The 21,189-nt window shown below is 55.1% G+C and overlaps 1 protein-coding gene across 1 annotated transcript in view; it reads right to left on the minus strand.

Annotated features, from left to right (window-relative positions):
- Positions 1-6: 6 nt before the first annotated feature.
- The window catches only part of LOC142477133 (serine/threonine-protein kinase 36-like), a gene marked incomplete at its 3' end in the record, with an annotated part of 33,254 nt that continues 12,071 nt past the window's right edge, over positions 7-21,189 (minus strand). Inside the window, exons 4-5 of the mRNA XM_075582184.1 lie at positions 1,703-1,865; positions 7-450 (exon numbers count right to left, since the gene is read on the minus strand). Of these exons, the coding sequence (XP_075438299.1) occupies positions 7-450; positions 1,703-1,865 (607 nt within the window). The remainder of the gene's footprint in view (positions 451-1,702; positions 1,866-21,189) is intronic.

Here is a 21,189-nt window from a genome sequence, read left to right on the forward strand (position 1 = left end):
AAATGCAGAGTTTCCCACAGCAAAGGCTGCCGAGCGTCGCACTCTTGTGTCTCTGTCTGAGAGACAGTCCAGCAGCTGCTTCAATGCATCTTGCGAGAGTGACTCCCCAAGACGCGCAAGGTTCCCTGCGAGAGTGCACGCTGCAGCCTTCAGCTCGGAGCCCGGGGCCTGGAGAAGCCGGGCGAGAAGCTCCTCCCACTCTCCCATAATCCTCTGCAGCAGCGGCAGGTGAGATCGAGACACCCGGATCAGGTGACTGAGAAGAGACAGCAGGTCACAGGTGAGACGGTCTCCCCCAGAGTGCAGGGCTCTGCCCAACCAGACTGCTATATCATCTGAAGAGACCGCTGCATGAGAGAGCTCGGCTAGAAAGTCAGGCTGCATGAGAGCGAGGCGGCACAGGAGAGAGACAGGCAGCTCTGTGTGAGACTGCGGGAGCAGAGAGCAAGTCTGTGGAGAGAAAGCAATGACAGCATGAGAAGAAAGAAGCAGGGGTAGGGGGGAGAGGGCGGGGGGAGGGGAGGGGGGGTGGAGAAGGGGAGGGGGGGGGAAAGGGGGGGAGGAGGGGGAGAGAAGGGGGGGAGGAGGGGAGGAGAAGGGGGGAGGAGGGGGTGACGAGGGGGGAGAAGCGGGGGGGAGGAGGGGGGAGAAGGGGTGGGAGGGGGGAGAGGGGGGGAGAAGGGGTGGGAGGGGGGGGGAGAGGGGGGGAGAAGGGAGGAGAGAGGGGGGAGAGAGGGGGGAGTGGGGAGAAGGGGGAGTGAGGGGAGAGGGAGAGAGAGAGAGGGAGAGAGCGAGGCGGGGAGAGAGGGTGAGAGCGAAACGGGGGGAGAGAGCGAGACGGGGGGAGAGAGCGAAACGGGGAGAGAGGGCGAGACGGGAGAGAGGGCGAGACGGAGAGAGAGAGCGAAAGGGGGAGAAAGAGAGCGAGAGGGGGAGAGAGCGAGACGGAGGAGAGGGTGAGAGAGCAAGACGGGGGAGAGAGGTGGAGAGAGCGAGAGAGGGGCAGAGAACGAGAGGTGGAGAGGGGCAGAGAGCGAGAGGTGAAGAGAGCGAGAGGTGCAGAGGTGCAGAGAGCGAGACGGGGGGAGAGAGCGAGACGGGGGGAGAGAGCGAGACGGGGGGAGAGAGCGAGACGGGGGGAGAGAGCGAGACGGGGAGAGAGCGAGACGGGGGAGAGAGCGAGACGGGGGAGAGAGCGAGACGGGGAGAGAGCGCGAGACGGGGAGAGAGCGCGAGACAGGGAGAGAGCGCGAGAGGGTGGAGAGAGCGCGAGAGGGTGGAGAGAGAGCGAGAGGGTGGAGTGAGAGGGGTGGAGAGCGAGCGAGAGGGGTGGAGAGAGAACGAGAAAGGAAGACAGAGAGCGAGAGGGGGAGACAGAGAGCGAGACAGGGAGAGAGCGAGACGGGGAGAGAGAGAGCGAGACGGGGAGAGAGAGAGCGAGACTGGGAGAGAGACAGCGAGACGGGGAGAGAGAGAGCGAGACGGGGTGAGAGAGAGCGAGACGAGGAGAGAGAGAGCGAGACGGGGAGAGAGAGCGGGACGGGAGAGAGAGCGAGACGGGGAGAGAGAGAGCGAGACGGGGAGAGAGAGAGCGAGACGGGGAGAGAGAGAGCGAGACGGGGAGAGAGAGAGAGCGAGACGGGAAGAGAGAGAGAGCGAGACGGGAGTTGGAGAAGAGATTGTGAGGAGATACTGCCAGCACCTGCAGCAGAGCTGTAACAGTCTCATGCTGTTTTAGAGACATTAGGATGTCCGTCATTGTTTCCCTAGGGGTCTCGAGAGAGAGTGGGACACACAGCAGCTGACAGACGAGATGCACCACATTATAGACAGTCTGTGAAACATCCCATCCTGCGAGACGGCAGCTGTGGGAGAGACACACCAGGGGTTTATGTATCAAGGCAAAAGTATAGGAGAGAATGAGAGGGCAGAGAGAAGGGTCAGAGAGAGAGAAGATGGGAAGAGAGACGGTGGAAAGGGAGGGAGAGAGAAGGCGATGAGGGGTGGATGGGTGAGTGGCGGATGGATGAGTGATGGGAGCAGTGTAGGTGAGAGTGATGGGATGGGGGTGGATGGATGAGAGTGATGGGATGGGGGTGGATGGATGAGCGTGATGGGATGGGAGCAGTGTAGGTGAGAGTGATGGGATGGGGGTGGATGGATGAGTGATGGGAGCAGTGTAGGTGAGAGTGATGGGATGGGGGTGGATGGATGAGAGTGATGGGAGCAGTGTAGGTGAGAGTGATGGGATGGGGGTGGATGGATGAGTGATGGGAGCAGTGTAGGTGAGAGTGATGGGATGGGGGTGGATGGATGAGAGTGATGGGAGCAGTGTAGGTGAGAGTGATGGGATGGGGGTGGATGGATGAGAGTGATGGGATGGGGTGGATGCAGGTGTGATGGGAGCAGTGTAGGTGAGAGTGATGGGATGGGGGTGGATGGATGAGAGTGATGGGAGCAGTGTAGGTGAGAGTGATGGGATGAGAAGTGGATGGATGAGTGACGGGAGCAGTGTAGGTGAGAGTGATGGGATGAGGGGTGGATGGATGAGAGTGATGAGAGCAGTGTAGGTGAGAGCGATGGGATGGGGGTGGATGGATGAGAGTGATGGGAGCAGTGTAGGTGAGAGTGATGGGATGAGAAGTGGATGGATGAGTGATGGGAGCAGTGTAGGTGAGAGTGATGGGATGGGGGTGGATGGATGAGAGTGATGGGATGAGGGGTGGATGGATGAGAGTGAAGGGAGCAGTGTAGGTGAGAGTGATGGGATGGGGGTGGATGAGAGTGATGGGAGCAGTGTAGGTGAGAGTGATGGGATGGGGGTGGATGGATGAGTAATGGGAGCAGTGTAGGTGAGAGTGATGGGATGGGGGTGGATGAGAGTGATGGGAGCAGTGTAGGTGAGAGTGATGGGATGGGGGTGGATGGATGAGTAATGGGAGCAGTGTAGGTGAGAGTGATGGGATGGGGGTGGATGGATGAGAGTGATGGGAGCAGTGTAGGTGAGAGTGATGGGATGGGGGTGGATGGATGAGAGTGATGGGAGCAGTGTAGGTGAGAGTGATGGGATGGGGGTGGATGGAGGAGTGATGGGAACAGTGTAGGTGAGAGTGATGGGATGGGGGTGGATGGATGAGAGTGATGGGAGCAGTGTAGGTGAGAGTGATGGGATGGGGGTGGATGGATGAGAGTGATGGGAGCAGTGTAGGTGAGAGTGATGGGATGGGGGTGGATGGATGAGAGTGATGGGATGGGGGTGGATGAGAGTGATGGGAGCAGTGTAGGTGAGAGTGATGGGATGGGGGTGGATGGATGAGAGTGATGGAATGGGGGTGGATGGATGAGAGTGATGGGAGCAGTGTAGGTGAGAGTGATAGGATGGGGGTGGATGAGAGTGATGGGAGCAGTGTAGGTGAGAGTGATGGGATGGGGGTGGATGGATGAGTGATGGGAGCAGTGTAGGTGAGAGTGATGGATGAGAAGTGGATGGATAAGAGTGATGGGATGGGGTGGATGGATGAGAGTGATGGGAGCAGTGTAGGTGAGAGTGATGGAATGAGGGGTGGATGGATGAGAGTGATGGGAGCAGTGTAGGTGAGAGTGATGGGATGGGGGTGGATGGATGAGAGTGATGGGAGCAGTTTAGGTGAAAGTGATGGGATGGGGTGGATGGATGAGTGATGGGAGCAGTGTAGGTGAGAGTGATGGGATGGGGGTGGATGGATGCGAGTGATGGGAGCAGTGTAGGTGAGAGTGATGGGATGGAGGTGGATGGATGAGAGTGATGGGAGCAGTGTAGGTGAGAGTGATGGGATGGGGGTGGATGGATGAGAGTGATGGGAGCAGTGTAGGTGAGAGTGATGGGATGGGGGTGGATGGATGAGAGTGATGGGAGCAGTGTAGGTGAGAGTGATGGGATGGGGGTGGATGGATGAGAGTGATGGGAGCAGTGTAGGTGAGAGTGATGGGAGCAGTGTAGGTGAGAGTGATGGGATGGGGGTGGATGGATGAGAGTGATGGGAGCAGTGTAGGTGAGAGTGATGGGATGGGGGTGGATGGATGAGAGTGATGGGAGCAGTGTAGGTGAGAGTGATGGGATGGGGGTGGATGGATGAGTAATGGGAGCAGTGTAGGTGAGAGTGATGGGATGGGGATGGGTGGATGAGAGTGATGGGAGCAGTGTAGGTGAGAGTGATGGGATGGGGTGGATGGATGAGAGTGATGGGAGCAGTGTAGGTGAGAGTGATGGGATGGGGTGGATGGATGAGAGTGATGGGAGCAGTGTAGGTGAGAGTGATGGGATGGGGGTGGATGAGAGTGATGGGAGCAGTGTAGGTGAGAGTGATGGGATGGGGGTGGATGGATGAGAGTGATGGGATGGGGGTGGATGGATGAGAGTGATGGGAGCAGTGTAGGTGAGAGTGATGGGATGGGGATGGGTTGATGAGAGTGATGGGAGCAGTGTAGGTGAGAGTGATGGGATGGGGTGGATGGATGAGAGTGATGGGAGCAGTGTAGGTGAGAGTGATGGGATGGGGGTGGATGGATGAGAGTGATGGGAGCAGTGTAGGTGAGAGTGATGGGATGGGGTGGATGGATGAGAGTGATGTGAGCAGTGTAGGTGAGAGTGATGGGATGAGAAGTGGATGGATGAGTGATGGGAGCAGTGTAGGTGAGAGTGATGGGATGGGGCTGGATGGATGAGTGATGGGAGTAGTGTAGGTGAGAGTGATGGGATGGGGGTGGATGGATGAGAGTGATGGGAGCAGTGTAGGTGAGAGTGATGGGATGGGGGTGGATGGATGAGTGATGGGAGCAGTGTAGGTGAGAGTGATGGGATGGGGGTGGATGGATGAGTGATGGGAGCAGTGTAGGTGAGAGTGATGGGAGCAGTGTAGGTGAGAGTGATGGGATGGGGGTGGATGATAGTGATGGGAGCAGTGTAGGTGAGAGTGATGGGAGCAGTGTAGGTGAGAGTGATGGGATGGGGGTGGATGGATGAGAGTGATGGGAGCAGTGTAGGTGAGAGTGATGGGATGGGGGTGGATAGATGAGAGTGATGGGAGCAGTGTAGGTGAGAGTGATAGGTGAGTGGCGGATGGATGAGAGTGATGGGAGCAGTGTAGGTGAGAGTGATGGGATGGGGGTGGATGGATGAGAGTGATGGGAGCAGTGTAGGTGAGAGTGATAGGTGAGTGGCGGATGGATGAGAGTGATGGGAGCAGTGTAGGTGAGAGTGATGGGATGGGGGTGGATGGATGAGAGTGATGGGAGCAGTGTAGGTGAGAGTGATGGGATGGGGATGGATGGATGAGAGTGATGGGAGCAGTGTAGGTGAGAGTGATGGGATGGGGCTGGATGGATGAGAGTGATGGGAGCAGTGTAGGTGAGAGTGATGGGATGGGGGTGGATGGATGAGTGATGGGAGCAGTGTAGGTGAGAGTGATGGGATGGGGGTGGATGGATGAGAGTGATGGGAGCAGTGTAGGTGAGAGTGATGGGATGGGGGTGGATGGATGAGTAATGGGAGCAGTGTAGGTGAGAGTGATGGGATGGGGGTGGATGGATGAGTGATGGGAGTAGTGTAGGTGAGAGTGATGGGATGGGGGTGGATGAGAGTGGTGGGAGCAGTGTAGGTGAGAGTGATGGGATGGGGGTGGATGGATGAGAGTGATGGAATGAGGGGTGGATGGATGAGAGTGATGGGAGCAGTGTAGGTGAGAGTGATGGGATGGGGGTGGATGGATGAGAGTGATGGGAGCAGTATAGGTGAGAGTGATGGGATGGGGGTGGATGGATGAGTGATGGGAGCAGTGTAGGTGAGAGTGATGGGATGGGGGTGGATGGATGAGTGATGGGAGTAGTGTAGGTGAGAGTGATGCGATGGGGGTGGATGGATGAGAGTGATGGGAGCAGTGTAGGTGAGAGTGATGGGATGGGGGTGGATGAGAGTGATGGGAGCAGTGTAGGTGAGAGTGATGGGATGGGGGTGGATGAGAGTGATGGGAGTAGTGTAGGTGAGAGTGATGGGATGGGGGTGGATGGATGAGAGTGATGGGAGCAGTGTAGGTGAGAGTGATGGGAGCAGTGTAGGTGAGAGTGATGGGAGCAGTGTAGGTGAGAGTGATGGGATGGGGTGGATGGATGAGAGTGATGTGAGCAGTGTAGGTGAGAGTGATGGGATGAGAAGTGGATGGATGAGTGATGGGAGCAGTGTAGGTGAGAGTGATGGGATGGGGCTGGATGGATGAGAGTGATGGGAGTAGTGTAGGTGAGAGTGATGGGATGGGGGTGGATGGATGAGAGTGATGGGAGCAGTGTAGGTGAGAGTGATGGGATGGGGGTGGATGGATGAGAGTGATGGGAGCGGTGTAGGTGAGAGTGATGGGATGAGGGGTGGATGGATGAGAGTGATGGAATGAGGGTGGATGGATGAGAGTGATGGGAGCAGTGTAGGTGAGAGTGATGGGATGATGGGTGGATGGATGTGTGATGGGATGGGGGTGGATGAGAGTGATGGGAGCAGTGTAGGTGAGAGTGATGGGATGGGGGTGGATGAGAGTGATGGGAGCAGTGTAGGTGAGAGTGATGGGATGAGGGGTGGGTGGATGAGAGTGATGGGAGCAGCGTAGGTGAGAGTGATGGGAGCAGTGTAGGTGAGAGTGATGGGATGGGGGTGGATGGATGAGAGTGATGGGAGCAGTGTAGGTGAGAGTGATGGGATGGGGGTGGATGGATGGGAGTGATGGGAGCAGTGTAGGTGAGAGTGATGGGATGGGGGTGGATGGATGAGAGTGATGGGAGCAGTGTACAGTAGGTGAGAGTGATGGGATGGGGGTGGATGAGTGATGGGAGCAGTGTAGGTGAGAGTGATGGGATGGGGTGGATGGATGAGTGATGGGAGCAGTGTAGGTGAGAGTGATGGGATGGGGGTGGATGGATGAGAGTGATGGGATGAGGGGTGGATGGATGAGAGTGAAGGGAGCAGTGTAGGTGAGAGTGATGGGATGGGGGTGGATGAGAGTGATGGGAGCAGTGTAGGTGAGAGTGATGGGATGGGGGTGGATGGATGAGTAATGGGAGCAGTGTAGGTGAGAGTGATGGGATGGGGGTGGATGAGAGTGATGGGAGCAGTGTAGGTGAGAGTGATGGGATGGGGGTGGATGGATGAGTAATGGGAGCAGTGTAGGTGAGAGTGATGGGATGGGGGTGGATGGATGAGAGTGATGGGAGCAGTGTAGGTGAGAGTGATGGGATGGGGGTGGATGGATGAGAGTGATGGGAGCAGTGTAGGTGAGAGTGATGGGATGGGGGTGGATGGAGGAGTGATGGGAACAGTGTAGGTGAGAGTGATGGGATGGGGGTGGATGGATGAGAGTGATGGGAGCAGTGTAGGTGAGAGTGATGGGATGGGGGTGGATGGATGAGAGTGATGGGAGCAGTGTAGGTGAGAGTGATGGGATGGGGGTGGATGGATGAGAGTGATGGGATGGGGGTGGATGAGAGTGATGGGAGCAGTGTAGGTGAGAGTGATGGGATGGGGGTGGATGGATGAGAGTGATGGAATGGGGGTGGATGGATGAGAGTGATGGGAGCAGTGTAGGTGAGAGTGATAGGATGGGGGTGGATGAGAGTGATGGGAGCAGTGTAGGTGAGAGTGATGGGATGGGGGTGGATGGATGAGTGATGGGAGCAGTGTAGGTGAGAGTGATGGGATGAGAAGTGGATGGATAAGAGTGATGGGATGGGGTGGATGGATGAGAGTGATGGGAGCAGTGTAGGTGAGAGTGATGGAATGAGGGGTGGATGGATGAGAGTGATGGGAGCAGTGTAGGTGAGAGTGATGGGATGGGGGTGGATGGATGAGAGTGATGGGAGCAGTTTAGGTGAAAGTGATGGGATGGGGTGGATGGATGAGAGTGATGGGAGCAGTGTAGGTGAGAGTGATGGGATGGGGGTGGATGGATGAGAGTGATGGGAGCAGTGTAGGTGAGAGTGATGGGATGGGGGTGGATGGATGAGAGTGATGGGAGCAGTGTAGGTGAGAGTGATGGGATGGGGGTGGATGGATGAGAGTGATGGGAGCAGTGTAGGTGAGAGTGATGGGAGCAGTGTAGGTGAGAGTGATGGGATGGGGGTGGATGGATGAGAGTGATGGGAGCAGTGTAGGTGAGAGTGATGGGATGGGGGTGGATGGATGAGAGTGATGGGAGCAGTGTAGGTGAGAGTGATGGGATGGGGGTGGATGGATGAGTAATGGGAGCAGTGTAGGTGAGAGTGATGGGATGGGGATGGGTGGATGAGAGTGATGGGAGCAGTGTAGGTGAGAGTGATGGGATGGGGTGGATGGATGAGAGTGATGGGAGCAGTGTAGGTGAGAGTGATGGGATGGGGGTGGATGAGAGTGATGGGAGCAGTGTAGGTGAGAGTGATGGGATGGGGGTGGATGGATGAGAGTGATGGGATGGGGGTGGATGGATGAGAGTGATGGGAGCAGTGTAGGTGAGAGTGATGGGATGGGGATGGGTTGATGAGAGTGATGGGAGCAGTGTAGGTGAGAGTGATGGGATGGGGTGGATGGATGAGAGTGATGGGAGCAGTGTAGGTGAGAGTGATGGGATGGGGGTGGATGGATGAGAGTGATGGGAGCAGTGTAGGTGAGAGTGATGGGAGCAGTGTAGGTGAGAGTGATGGGATGGGGGTGGATGATAGTGATGGGAGCAGTGTAGGTGAGAGTGATGGGAGCAGTGTAGGTGAGAGTGATGGGATGGGGGTGGATGGATGAGAGTGATGGGAGCAGTGTAGGTGAGAGTGATGGGATGGGGGTGGATGGATGAGAGTGATGGGAGCAGTGTAGGTGAGAGTGATGGGATGGGGGTGGATGGATGAGTGATGGGAGCAGTGTAGGTGAGAGTGATGGGATGGGGGTGGATGGATGAGAGTGATGGGAGCAGTGTAGGTGAGAGTGATGGGATGGGGGTGGATGGATGAGTGATGGGAGTAGTGTAGGTGAGAGTGATGGGATGGGGGTGGATGGATGAGAGTGATGGGAGCAGTGTAGGTGAAAGTGATGGGATGGGGGTGGACGGATGAGAGTGATGGGATGGGGGTGGATGAGAGTGATGGGAGCAGTGTAGGTGAGAGTGATGGGATGGGGGTGGATGGATGAGAGTGATGGGAGCAGTGTAGGTGAGAGTGATGGGATGGGGTGGATGGATGAGAGTGATGTGAGCAGTGTAGGTGAGAGTGATGGGATGAGAAGTGGATGGATGAGTGATGGGAGCAGTGTAGGTGAGAGTGATGGGATGGGGCTGGATGGATGAGTGATGGGAGTAGTGTAGGTGAGAGTGATGGGATGGGGGTGGATGGATGAGAGTGATGGGAGCAGTGTAGGTGAGAGTGATGGGATGGGGGTGGATGGATGAGTGATGGGAGCAGTGTAGGTGAGAGTGATGGGATGGGGGTGGATGGATGAGTGATGGGAGCAGTGTAGGTGAGAGTGATGGGAGCAGTGTAGGTGAGAGTGATGGGATGGGGGTGGATGATAGTGATGGGAGCAGTGTAGGTGAGAGTGATGGGAGCAGTGTAGGTGAGAGTGATGGGATGGGGGTGGATGGATGAGAGTGATGGGAGCAGTGTAGGTGAGAGTGATGGGATGGGGGTGGATGGATGAGAGTGATGGGAGCAGTGTAGGTGAGAGTGATAGGTGAGTGGCGGATGGATGAGAGTGATGGGAGCAGTGTAGGTGAGAGTGATGGGATGGGGGTGGATGGATGAGAGTGATGGGAGCAGTGTAGGTGAGAGTGATGGGATGGGGGTGGATAGATGAGAGTGATGGGAGCAGTATAGGTGAGAGTGATAGGTGAGTGGCGGATGGATGAGAGTGATGGGAGCAGTGTAGGTGAGAGTGATGGGATGGGGGTGGATGGATGAGAGTGATGGGAGCAGTGTAGGTGAGAGTGATGGGATGGGGGTGGATGGATGAGAGTGATGGGAGCAGTGTAGGTGAGAGTGATAGGTGAGTGGCGGATGGATGAGAGTGATGGGAGCAGTGTAGGTGAGAGTGATGGGATGGGGGTGGATGGATGAGAGTGATGGGAGCAGTGTAGGTGAGAGTGATGGGATGGGGATGGATGGATGAGAGTGATGGGAGCAGTGTAGGTGAGAGTGATGGGATGGGGCTGGATGGATGAGAGTGATGGGGGCAGTGTAGGTGAGAGTGATGGGATGGGGGTGGATGGATGAGTGATGGGAGCAGTGTAGGTGAGAGTGATGGGATGGGGGTGGATGGATGAGAGTGATGGGAGCAGTGTAGGTGAGAGTGATGGGATGGGGGTGGATGGATGAGTAATGGGAGCAGTGTAGGTGAGAGTGATGGGATGGGGGTGGATGGATGAGTGATGGGAGTAGTGTAGGTGAGAGTGATGGGATGGGGGTGGATGAGAGTGGTGGGAGCAGTGTAGGTGAGAGTGATGGGATGGGGGTGGATGGATGAGAGTGATGGAATGAGGGGTGGATGGATGAGAGTGATGGGAGCAGTGTAGGTGAGAGTGATGCGATGGGGGTGGATGAGAGTGATGGGAGCAGTGTAGGTGAGAGTGATGGGATGGGGGTGGATGGATGAGAGTGATGGGATGGGGGTGGATGGATGAGAGTGATGGGAGCAGTGTAGGTGAGAGTGATGGGATGGGGGTGGATGAGAGTGATGGGAGCAGTGTAGGTGAGAGTGATGGGATGGGGGTGGATGGATGAGAGTGATGGGAGCAGTGTAGGTGAGAGTGATGGGATGGGGTGGATGGATGAGAGTGATGTGAGCAGTGTAGGTGAGAGTGATGGGATGAGAAGTGGATGGATGAGTGATGGGAGCAGTGTAGGTGAGAGTGATGGGATGGGGCTGGATGGATGAGAGTGATGGGAGTAGTGTAGGTGAGAGTGATGGGATGGGGGTGGATGGATGAGAGTGATGGGAGCAGTGTAGGTGAGAGTGATGGGATGGGGGTGGATGGATGAGAGTGATGGGAGCGGTGTAGGTGAGAGTGATGGGATGAGGGGTGGATGGATGAGAGTGATGGAATGAGGGTGGATGGATGAGAGTGATGGGAGCAGTGTAGGTGAGAGTGATGGGATGATGGGTGGATGGATGTGTGATGGGATGGGGGTGGATGAGAGTGATGGGAGCAGTGTAGGTGAGAGTGATGGGATGGGGGTGGATGAGAGTGATGGGAGCAGTGTAGGTGAGAGTGATGGGATGAGGGGTGGGTGGATGAGAGTGATGGGAGCAGCGTAGGTGAGAGTGATGGGAGCAGTGTAGGTGAGAGTGATGGGATGGGGGTGGATGGATGAGAGTGATGGGAGCAGTGTAGGTGAGAGTGATGGGATGGGGGTGGATGGATGGGAGTGATGGGAGCAGTGTAGGTGAGAGTGATGGGATGGGGGTGGATGGATGAGAGTGATGGGAGCAGTGTACAGTAGGTGAGAGTGATGGGATGGGGGTGGATGAGTGATGGGAGCAGTGTAGGTGAGAGTGATGGGATGGGGTGGATGGATGAGTGATGGGAGCAGTGTAGGTGAGAGTGATGGGATGGGGGTGGATGATAGTGATGGGAGCAGTGTAGGTGAGAGTGATGGGATGGGGGTGGATGATAGTGATGGGAGCAGTGTAGGTGAGAGTGATGGGATGGGGGTGGATGATAGTGATGGGAGCAGTGTAGGTGAGAGTGATGGGATGCGGGTGGATGGATGAGAGTGATGGGAGCAGTGTAGGTGAGAGTGATGGGATGGGGGTGGATGGATGAGAGTGTTGGGAGCAGTGTAGGTGAGAGTGATGGGATGGGGGTGGATGGATGAGAGTGTTGGGAGCAGTGTAGGTGAGAGTGATGGGATGGGGGTGGATGATAGTGACGGGAGCAGTGTAGGTGAGAGTGATGGGATGGGGGTGGATGGATGAGAGTGATGGGAGCAGTGTAGGTGAGAGTGATGGGATGGGGGTGGATGGATGAGAGTGATGGGATGGGGGTGGATGAGAGTGATGGGAGCAGTGTAGGTGAGAGTGATGGGATGGGGGTGGATGGATGAGAGTGCTGGAATGAGGGGTGGATGGATGAGAGTGATGGGAGCAGTGTAGGTGAGAGTAATGGGATGAGAAGTGGATGGATGAGTGATGAGAGCAGTGTAAATGAGAGTGATGGGATGGGAGTGGATGGATGAGAGTGATGGGAGCAGTGTAGGTGAGAGTGATAGGTGAGTGGCGGATGGATGAGAGTGATGGGAGCAGTGTAGGTGAGAGTGATGGGATGGGGCTGGATGGATGAGTGATGGGAGCAGTGTAGGTGAGAGTGATGGGATGGGGGTGGATGGATGAGTAATGGGAGCAGTGTAGGTGAGAGTGATGGGATGGGAGTGGATGGATGAGTGATGGGAGTAGTGTAGGTGAAAGTGATGGGATGGGGGTGGATGGATGAGAGTGATGGGAGCAGTGTAGGTGAAAGTGATGGGATGGGGGTGGATGAGAGTGATGGGATGGGGGTGGATGAGAGTGATGGGAGCAGTGTAGGTGAGAGTGATGGGATGGGGGTGGATGGATGAGAGTGATGGGATGGGGGTGGATGGATGAGAGTGATGGGAGCAGTGTAGGTGAGAGTGATGGGATGAGAAGTGGATGGATGAGTGATGGGAGCAGTGTAGGTGAGAGTGATGGGATGGGGGTGGATGGATGAGAGTGATGGGATGGGGGTCAATGGATGAGTGATGGGAGCAGTGTAGGTGAGAGTGATGGGATGGGGCTGGATGGATGAGTGATGGGAGCAGTGTAGGTGAGAGTGATGGGATGAGAAGTGGATGGGTGAGTGATGGGAGCAGTGTAGGTGAGAGTGATGGGATGGGGGTGGATGGATGAGTGATGGGAGCAGTGTAGGTGAGAGTGATGGGATGGGGGTGGATGGATGAGTGATGGGAGCAGTGTAGGTGAGAGTGATGGGATGAGGGGTGGATGGATGAGAGTGATGGGAGCAGTGTAGGTGAGAGTGATGGGTAAGTGGCGGATGGATGAGTGGTAGGAACAGTGTTGGTGAGAGTAATTGGGTGAGTGATGGATAGAGGAGTGATGGGAGCAGTGTAGGTGAGAGTGATGGGATGAGGGGTGGATGGATGAGTGATGGTAGCAGTGTAGGTGAGAGTGATGGGATGGGGGTGGATGGATGAGAGTGATGGGATGGGGGTGGATGGATGAGAGTGATGGGAGCAGTGTAGGTGAGAGTGATGGGATGGGGGTGGATGGATGAGAGTGATGGAATGAGGGGTGGATGGATGAGAGTGATGGGAGCACTGTAGGTGAGAGTGATGGGATGAGAAGTGGATGGATGAGTGATGGGAGCAGTGTAGGTGAGAGTGATGGGATGGGGAGGATGGATGAGTGATGGGAGCAGTGTAGGTGAGATCGATGGGATGAGAAGTGGATGGATGAGTGATGGGAGCAGTGTAGGTGAGAGTGATGGGATGGGGAGGATGGATGAGTGATGGGAGCAGTGTAGGTGAGAGTGATGGGATGGGGGTGGATGGATGAGTGATGGGAGCAGTGTAGGTGAGAGTGATGGGATGGGGGTGGATGGATGAGAGTGATGGGAGCAGTATAGGTGAGAGTGATGGGATGGGGGTGGATGGATGAGAGTGATGGGAGCAGTGTAGGTGAGAGTGATGGGATGGGTGTGGATGGATGAGAGTGATGGGAGCAGTGTAGGTGAGAGTGATGGGATGGGGGTGGATGGATGAGTGATGGGAGCAGTGTAGGTGAGAGTGATGGGATGAGGGGTGGATGGATGAGAGTGATGGAATGAGGGGTGGATGGATGAGAGTGATGGGAGCAGTGTAGGTGAGAGTGATGGGATGGGGGTGGATGGATGAGAGTGATGGAATGAGGGGTGGATGGATGAGAGTGATGGGAGCAGTGTAGGTGAAAGTGATGGGATGGGGGTGGATGGATGAGAGTGATGGGATGGGGGTGGATGAGAGTGATGGGAGCAGTGTAGGTGAGAGTGATGGAATGGGGGTGGATGGATGAGAGTGATGGGATGGGGGTGGATGGATGACAGTGATGGGAGCAGTGTAGGTGAGAGTGATGGGATGGGGGTGGATGGATGAGAGTGATGGGAGCAGTGTAGGTGAGAGTGATGGGATGGGGGTGGATGGATGAGAGTGATGGGATGGGGGTGGATGAGAGTGGTGGGAGCAGTGTAGGTGAGAGTGATGGGATGGGGGTGGATGGATGAGAGTGATGGGATGGGGGTGGATGGATGACAGTGATGGGAGCAGTGTAGGTGAGAGTGATGGGATGGGGGTGGATGGATGAGAGTGATGGGAGCAGTGTAGGTGAGAGTGATGGGATGGGGGTGGATGGATGAGAGTGATGGGATGGGGGTGGATGGATGAGAGTGATGGGAGCAGTGTAGGTGAGAGTGATGGGATGAGAAGAGGATGGATGAGTGATGGGAGCAGTGAAGGTGAGAGTGATGGGATGGGGGTGGATGGATGAGAGTGATGGGAGCAGTGTAGGTGAGAGTGATGGGATGAGAAGAGGATGGATGAGTGATGGGAGCAGTGTAGGTGAGAGTGATGGGATGGGGGTGGATGGATGAGTGATGGGAGCAGTGTAGGTGAGAGTGATGGGATGGGGTGGATGGATGAGTGATGGGAGCAGTGTAGGTGAGAGTGATGGGATGAGGGGTGGATGGATGAGAGTGATGGAATGAGGGGTGGATGGATGAGAGTGATGGGAGCAGTGTAGGTGAGAGTGATGGGATGAGGGGTGGATGGATGAGAGTGATGGAATTAGGGGTGGATGGGTGAGAGTGATGGGATGAGGGGTGGATGGATGAGAGTGATGGAATTAGGGGTGGATGGATGAGAGTGATGGGAGCAGTGTAGGTGAGAGTGATGGGATGGGGGTGGATGGATGAGTGATGGGAGCAGTGTAGGTGAGAGTGATGGGTGAGTGGCGGATGGATGAGTGATGGGAGCAGTGTAGGTGAGAGTGATGGGTGAGTGGCGGATGGATGAGTGGTAGGAACAGTGTAGGTGAGAGTAATTGGATGAGTGATGGATGGAGGAGTGATGGGAGCAGTGTAGGTGAGAGTGATGGGTGAGTGGCGGATGGATGAGAGTGATGGGAGCAGTGTAGGTGAGAGTGATGGGATGGGGGTGGATGGATGAGAGTGATGGGAGCAGTGTAGGTGAGAGTGATGGGATGGGGGTGGATGGATGAGTGATGAGAGCAGTGTAGGTGAGAGTGATGGGATGGGGGTGGATGGATGAGAGTGATGGGAGCAGTGTAGGTGAGAGTGATGGGTGAGTGGCGGATGGATGAGTGATGGGATGAGGGGTGGATGGATGAGAGTGATGGGAGCAGTGTAGGTGAGAGTGATGGGTGAGTGGTGGATGGATGAGAGTGATGGAATGAGGGGTGGATGGATGAGAGACTGGAGCAGTGTAGGTGAGATCGATGGGATGAGGGTGGATGAATGAGTGATAGGAACAGTGTAGGTGAGAGTAATTAATGGAGGAGTGATGGGAGCAGTGTAGGTGAGAGTGATGGGATGGGTGTGGATGGATGAGAGTGATGGAATGAGGGGTGGATGGATGAGAGTGATGTAAGCAGTGTAGGTGAGGGTGATGGGATGACGGGTGGATGGATGAGAGTGATGGAATGAGGGGTGGATGGATGAGAGTGATGGAATGAGGGGTGGATGGATGAAAGTGATGGGAGCAGTGTAGGTGAGAGTGATGGGTGAGTGGCGGATGGATGAGTGATGGGATGAGGGGTGGATGGATGAGTGATGGGATGAGGGGTGGATGGATGAGTGATGGGATGAGGGGTGGATGGATGAGAGTGATGGAATGAGGGGTGGATGGATGAGAGTGATGGAATGAGGGGTAGATGGATGAGAGACTGGAGCAGTGTAGGTGAGATCGATGGGATGAGGGTGGATGAATGAGTGATAGGAACAGTGTAGGTGAGAGTAATTGGATGAGTGATTGATGGAGGAGTGATGGGAGCAGTGTAGGTGAGAGTGATGGGATGACGGGTGGATGGATGAGAGTGATGGAATGAGGGGTGGATGGATGAGAGTGATGGAATGAGGGGTGGATGGATGAGAGTGATGGGAGCAGTGTAGGTGAGAGTGATGGGTGAGTGGCGGATGGATGAGTGGTAGGAACAGTGTAGGTGAGATAAATTGGATGAGTGATGGATGGAGGAGTGATGGGAGCAGTGTAGGTGAGAGTGTTGGGTGAGTGGCGGATGGATGAGAGTGATGGGAGCAGTGTAGGTGAGAGTGATGGGATGGGGGTGGATGGATGAGAGTGATGGGAGCAGTGTAGGTGAGAGTAATGGGATGGGGGTGGATGGATGAGAGTGATGGGAGCAGTGTAGGTGAGAGTGATGGGATGGGGGTGGATGGATGAGTGATGAGAGCAGTGTATGTGAGAGTGATGGGATGGGGTGGATGGATGAGAGTGATGGGAGCAGTGTAGGTGAGAGGAGTGATGGAATGAGGGGTGGATGGATGAGAGACTGGAGAAGTGTAGGTGAGATCGATGGGATGAGGGTGGATGAATGAGTGATAGGAACAGTGTAGGTGAGAGTAATTGGATGAGTGATGGATGGAGGAGTGATGGGAGCAGTGTAGGTGAGAGTGATGGGATGAGGGGTGGATGGATGAGTGATGAGAGCAGTGTAGGTGAGAGTGATGGGATGGGGGTGGATGGATGAGAGTGATGGGAGCAGTGTAGGTGAGAGTGATGGGATGAGGGGTGGATGGATGAGTGAGGGGGGTGGATGGATGAGTGATGGGGGTGGATGGATGAGTGATGAGAGCAGTGTAGGTGAGAGTGATGGGATGGGGGTGGATGAGAGTGATGGGAGAGGTGTAGGTGAGATCGATGGGATGGGGGTGGATGGATGAGAGTGATGGGAGCAGTGTAGGTGAGAGTGATGGGATGAGGGGTGGATGGATGAGTGATGAGAGCAGTGTAGGTGAGAGTGATGGGATGAGGGGTGGATGGATGAGTGATGAGAGCAGTGTAGGTGAGAGTGATGGGATGAGAAGAGGATGGATGAGTGATGGGAGCAGTGTAGGTGAGAGTGATGGGATGGGGGTGGATGGATGAGTGATGGGAGCAGTGTAGGTGAGAGTGATGGGATGGGGTGGATGGATGAGTGATGGGAGCAGTGTAGGTGAGAGTGATGGGATGAGGGGTGGATGGATGAGAGTGATGGAATGAGGGGTGGATGGATGAGAGTGATGGGAGCAGTGTAGGTGAGAGTGATGGGATGAGGGGTGGATGGATGAGAGTGATGGAATTAGGGGTGGATGGATGAGAGTGATGGGAGCAGTGTAGGTGAGAGTGATGGGATGGGGGTGGATGGATGAGTGATGGGAGCAGTGTAGGTGAGAGTGATGGGTGAGTGGCGGATGGATGAGTGATGGGAGCAGTGTAGGTGAGAGTGATGGGTGAGTGGCGGATGGATGAGTGGTAGGAACAGTGTAGGTGAGAGTAATTGGATGAGTGATGGATGGAGGAGTGATGGGAGCAGTGTAGGTGAGAGTGATGGGTGAGTGGCGGATGGATGAGAGTGATGGGAGCAGTGTAGGTGAGAGTGATGGGATGGGGGTGGATGGATGAGAGTGATGGGAGCAGTGTAGGTGAGAGTGATGGGATGGGGGTGGATGGATGAGTGATGAGAGCAGTGTAGGTGAGAGTGATGGGATGGGGGTGGATGGATGAGAGTGATGGGAGCAGTGTAGGTGAGAGTGATGGGTGAGTGGCGGATGGATGAGTGATGGGATGAGGGGTGGATGGATGAGAGTGATGGGAGCAGTGTAGGTGAGAGTGATGGGTGAGTGGTGGATGGATGAGAGTGATGGAATGAGGGGTGGATGGATGAGAGACTGGAGCAGTGTAGGTGAGATCGATGGGATGAGGGTGGATGAATGAGTGATAGGAACAGTGTAGGTGAGAGTAATTAATGGAGGAGTGATGGGAGCAGTGTAGGTGAGAGTGATGGGATGGGTGTGGATGGATGAGAGTGATGGAATGAGGGGTGGATGGATGAGAGTGATGGGAGCAGTGTAGGTGAGGGTGATGGGATGACGGGTGGATGGATGAGAGTGATGGAATGAGGGGTGGATGGATGAGAGTGATGGAATGAGGGGTGGATGGATGAAAGTGATGGGAGCAGTGTAGGTGAGAGTGATGGGTGAGTGGCGGATGGATGAGTGATGGGATGAGGGGTGGATGGATGAGTGATGGGATGAGGGGTGGATGGATGAGTGATGGGATGAGGGGTGGATGGATGAGAGTGATGGAATGAGGGGTGGATGGATGAGAGTGATGGAATGAGGGGTAGATGGATGAGAGACTGGAGCAGTGTAGGTGAGATCGATGGGATGAGGGTGGATGAATGAGTGATAGGAACAGTGTAGGTGAGAGTAATTGGATGAGTGATTGATGGAGGAGTGATGGGAGCAGTGTAGGTGAGAGTGATGGGATGACGGGTGGATGGATGAGAGTGATGGAATGAGGGGTGGATGGATGAGAGTGATGGGAGCAGTGTAGGTGAGAGTGATGGGTGAGTGGCGGATGGATGAGTGGTAGGAACAGTGTAGGTGAGATAAATTGGATGAGTGATGGATGGAGGAGTGATGGGAGCAGTGTAGGTGAGAGTGTTGGGTGAGTGGCGGATGGATGAGAGTGATGGGAGCAGTGTAGGTGAGAGTGATGGGATGGGGGTGGATGGATGAGAGTGATGGGAGCAGTGTAGGTGAGAGTAATGGGATGGGGGTGGATGGATGAGAGTGATGGGAGCAGTGTAGGTGAGAGTGATGGGATGGGGGTGGATGGATGAGTGATGAGAGCAGTGTATGTGAGAGTGATGGGATGGGGTGGATGGATGAGAGTGATGGGAGCAGTGTAGGTGAGAGTGATGGGTGAGTGGCGGATGGATGAGTGATGGGATGAGGGGTGGATGGATGAGAGTGATGGGAGCAGTGTAGGTGAGAGTGATGGGTGAGTGGCGGATGGATGAGTGATGGAATGAGGGGTGGATGGATGAAAGTGATGGGAGCAGTGTAGGTGAGAGTGATGGGTGAGTGGCGGATGGATGAGTGATGGGATGAGGGGTGGATGGATGAGTGATGGGATGAGGGGTGGATGGATGAGAGTGATGGAATGAGGGGTGGATGGATGAGAGTGATGGAATGAGGGGTAGATGGATGAGAGACTGGAGCAGTGTAGGTGAGATCGATGGGATGAGGGTGGATGAATGAGTGATAGGAACAGTGTAGGTGAGAGTAATTGGATGAGTGATTGATGGAGGAGTGATGGGAGCAGTGTAGGTGAGAGTGATGGAATGAGGGGTGGATGGATGAGAGTGATGGAATGAGGGGTGGATGGATGAGAGTGATGGGAGCAGTGTAGGTGAGAGTGATGGGTGAGTGGCGGATGGATGAGTGGTAGGAACAGTGTAGGTGAGATAAATTGGATGAGTGATGGATGGAGGAGTGATGGGAGCAGTGTAGGTGAGAGTGTTGGGTGAGTGGCGGATGGATGAGAGTGATGGGAGCAGTGTAGGTGAGAGTGATGGGATGGGGGTGGATGGATGAGAGTGATGGGAGCAGTGTAGGTGAGAGTAATGGGATGGGGGTGGATGGATGAGAGTGATGGGAGCAGTGTAGGTGAGAGTGATGGGATGGGGGTGGATGGATGAGTGATGAGAGCAGTGTATGTGAGAGTGATGGGATGGGGTGGATGGATGAGAGTGATGGGAGCAGTGTAGGTGAGAGTGATGGGTGAGTGGCGGATGGATGAGTGATGGGATGAGGGGTGGATGGATGAGAGTGATGGAATGAGGGGTGGATGGATGAGAGACTGGAGAAGTGTAGGTGAGATCGATGGGATGAGGGTGGATGAATGAGTGATAGGAACAGTGTAGGTGAGAGTAATTGGATGAGTGATGGATGGAGGAGTGATGGGAGCAGTGTAGGTGAGAGTGATGGGATGAGGGGTGGATGGATGAGTGATGAGAGCAGTGTAGGTGAGAGTGATGGGATGGGGGTGGATGGATGAGAGTGATGGGAGCAGTGTAGGTGAGAGTGATGGGATGAGGGGTGGATGGATGAGTGAGGGGGGTGGATGGATGAGTGATGGGGGTGGATGGATGAGTGATGAGAGCAGTGTAGGTGAGAGTGATGGGATGGGGGTGGATGAGAGTGATGGGAGAGGTGTAGGTGAGATCGATGGGATGGGGGTGGATGGATGAGAGTGATGGGAGCAGTGTAGGTGAGAGTGATGGGATGAGGGGTGGATGGATGAGTGATGAGAGCAGTGTAGGTGAGAGTGATGGGATGAGGGGTGGATGGATGAGTGATGAGAGCAGTGTAGGTGAGAGTGATGGGATGAGAGGTGGATGGATGAGTGATGGGAGCAGTGTAGGTGAGAGTGATGGGATGGGGGTGGATGGATGAGTGATGAGAGCAGTGTAGGTGAGTGATGGGATGGGGGTGGATGGATGAGAGTGATGGGATGAGGGGTGGATGGATGAGTGATGAGAGCAGTGTAGGTGAGAGTGATGGGATGGGGGTGGATGGATGAGAGTGATGGAAGCAGTGTAGGTGAGAGTGATAGGATGAGAGGTGGATACTCTCACGTACACTGCTCTCCTACACTTCTCCCATCACTCACTCATCCTTCAACCCCCTCATCCAATCACTCTCACCTACACTGCTCCCATCACTCATCCATCCTTCAACCCCCTCATCCAATCACTCTCACCTACACTGCTCCCATCACTCATCCATCCACCCCCATCCCATCACTCTCACCTACACTGCTCTCATCACTCTCATCCATCCACCCCCATCCCATCACTCTCACCTACACTGCTCCCATCACTCTCATCCATCCACTCCCATCCCATCACTCTCACCTACACTGCTCCCATCACTCATCCATCCACCCCTCATCCCATCACTCTCACCTACACTGCTCCCATCACTCTTCCATCCACCCCCATCCCATCACTCTCACCTACACTGCTCCCATCACTCTCATCCATCCACCCCCATCCCATCACTCTCACCTACACTGCTCCCATCACTCTCATCCATCCACCCCCATCCATCACTCTCACCTACACTG

This window comes from Ascaphus truei, unplaced genomic scaffold (genome assembly GCF_040206685.1).
Source record: "Ascaphus truei isolate aAscTru1 unplaced genomic scaffold, aAscTru1.hap1 HAP1_SCAFFOLD_1979, whole genome shotgun sequence".
In the NCBI taxonomy this organism is placed as follows: Eukaryota; Metazoa; Chordata; class Amphibia; order Anura; family Ascaphidae; genus Ascaphus; species Ascaphus truei.